This window comes from Egretta garzetta, unplaced genomic scaffold, assembly GCF_000687185.1.
Source record: "Egretta garzetta isolate BGI_Z169 unplaced genomic scaffold, ASM68718v1 scaffold7, whole genome shotgun sequence".
Taxonomy (NCBI): domain Eukaryota; kingdom Metazoa; phylum Chordata; class Aves; order Pelecaniformes; family Ardeidae; genus Egretta; species Egretta garzetta.
This window is the reverse complement of record NW_009260350.1, coordinates 498184-500449: the sequence shown is the minus strand read 5'-3', so window position 1 is coordinate 500449 and position 2266 is coordinate 498184. Positions and strand designations below refer to the sequence as shown.

Genomic DNA, 2266 nt, shown 5'->3' with positions numbered 1-2266 from the left:
CGGGGCCCGGGGCGCGGCGTGGGCCCCGAGAACTGGCTGTGAGTGGTGACACCTGCGTGCCTGCTTGGCAGGCAGCTGCTCCTGCAACTTTGAATTCTCTTCTTCTTTGTTCAGTACAGACAACCATGAGTGATCGAAAGGCAGTGATCAAGAATGCGGACATGTCAGAAGAGATGCAGCAAGATGCTGTGGAGTGTGCTACTCAGGCCTTAGAGAAGTACAACATTGAGAAGGACATTGCTGCTCACATAAAGAAGGTAAATGTTTGTAGTGTCCTCATGAAATCTCTATGCACATGAAAAATCAAGCAGGGAGAATGCTGCCAGGCAAGTAGCTCTAGAGAAACAAGTTTCTAGAGACACTAGATAATCAAGCTGGACTTTCTGGGTAGGCTGGTGTCCTTATTATGTTCCTTCCCCCACCCTTTACGTGGACTTTTCCAGGTCTTTCTGCTTTTGTCCTGCAGTGCCTTCTACTTGTGCCTTTTCTGCCCCTGTCCCATTGTCCAGGTGAACAGAGTGTGGCAGCTGACTGTCCCTGTGACAGATGAGCTGGTACAAAACACAGGGCCTCTATTGAGCTCTTCTCTGATTTTCCTCTGGGAGAAAACCTGTTTAACATAGTCCTTGGTTTCAGTTTTCTTGAACTTAATCTTAAGGATCTATTCACAGTTCTGTCCAGCTGGGTGAAAAATTGCAGGGTAAAGTAAGTTTTCTGCAAGTCTACTGTAATCACACATTTGATGTAAGGAAAAGAGAAAAAACTCACAAAAAAAACTCTGGTGGCACTGATTATCTGTTGTTCACAATGTCTGTGTCATTCTTTATGTAGGATTAACAATACTGAACATGGGGAAAGATCTAGTTCTGATTATATTTCCTGCTTTGTCAACTCAGGAGAATGGAGAAATCGGAATGTCAGTGGAAGTTAAACTAATCTGAGTGGAAGAGCTGTTTAAAAAGTAATTCAGCTAAGCTAAATGATCGCTTCCACTAGAGAAATACTGGTTTGATATGCCCACAATTCAGAAAGGCTTTTTTTTTTTTTCCCCAGATGCAGGAAGTAGCCATGACAGTGGAAAAGAAAGAGTTTAGTCCAATATTTTTCAGGTATTCTTTGTAGCAACTGCTAGGAATTTGTAGAGGATTTGTTGGGATTGTGTAAACAACAAATTCCTAGGCTTGTTGAAAGTACTGGTGTTACAGAGCGTGTGGCAGAGAACTTTTCAGTGAGTCCCTTTAGCACCTGTGCTGCAAATGAATAATGAAGTCTAAATTGTGGCTTAACCTCCATGGGTATAAAACTAGTGGTAAAGCTTTTCTTGAATGGCTGTAGTTTCAGATCGTGGTATGGATTATGGGGGGAGAAACATTACTTTTGTTCAGGGAAAGTAGTCTATTAAATTTACTACTGCTCAGATGGGAAGCACTGTGGTTGGGTTTTTTTTTGTCTGACTAAGCAGCAGGTGAACAATAAGATGTAAGTAAGATAATCCTTGTAGTTAAGAGCATCTGCTCTTCCTCTTAATTGCCTTGCTCAGAAATTGAGCACCTGTTTAGAGGAGTTGTTAATTTCTAGTGATCTGTTTTGCAGGAATTTGACAAGAAATACAATCCCACTTGGCACTGCATCGTGGGGAGGAACTTTGGCAGCTATGTGACTCATGAGACCAAGCACTTCATCTACTTCTACCTCGGCCAAGTCGCTATTCTTCTCTTCAAGTCTGGTTAGAACCATGGACTGTTAACTGAACCTTGTACTGGGTTACAGGACTGTGCTGACTCCTCTGACTAGTTACTACAGCCTTCCTGAGGACGCAGGCCTTGATCTTCAAGGGCGATGGCAGGGATTATGCTATAGCAGATGATACTACATTGTGGATATAAAAAGGAAAAATACAAAAAAAAGTCTTCCTTGTATTTAATTTTTTTTTTTCAGAAGGCTACTTCTTTGCTAGTAGAGCTGTTGGAGCAGTTTTGCCTTTGAGAGTTTTATAGCCATCTACATTATTGCTCAATTACTGCTTGTGCTACGTAAGTACTGACAGTGTTTTTAGTTCTTTCTGTTCCAAACCTCTCCTACTCTTCCAGTGCGGTGGTTTTGGACAATTTTCCCCCTGTTGTTTTGCTGGGTGTCCTGCCCCAAAGCCCGAGCTGTTTCCCTTTCTGCTGATGCCTCTGGGCGAACCGCTTTGGAGAATAAAGGACGAGACCTAGCCCCGCTGCCGGGTCGTTCTTCCTGACCGCTTCGTGCCGCCCGGGCGGTG

The 2266-nt window shown here is 43.4% G+C and overlaps 1 protein-coding gene across 1 annotated transcript; it reads left to right on the top strand.

Annotated features, from left to right (window-relative positions):
• The first annotated feature begins 11 nt into the window (after window positions 1-11).
• On the top strand, window positions 12-2215 carry LOC104129854 (dynein light chain 1, cytoplasmic). The gene is made up of 2 exons (XM_035898321.1): window positions 12-257; window positions 1594-2215. Exons 1-2 carry the CDS (start codon window positions 126-128, stop codon window positions 1729-1731), a joined length of 270 nt encoding a protein of 89 aa, XP_035754214.1. The 5' UTR covers window positions 12-125; the 3' UTR covers window positions 1732-2215.
• Window positions 2216-2266: the final 51 nt, after the last annotated feature.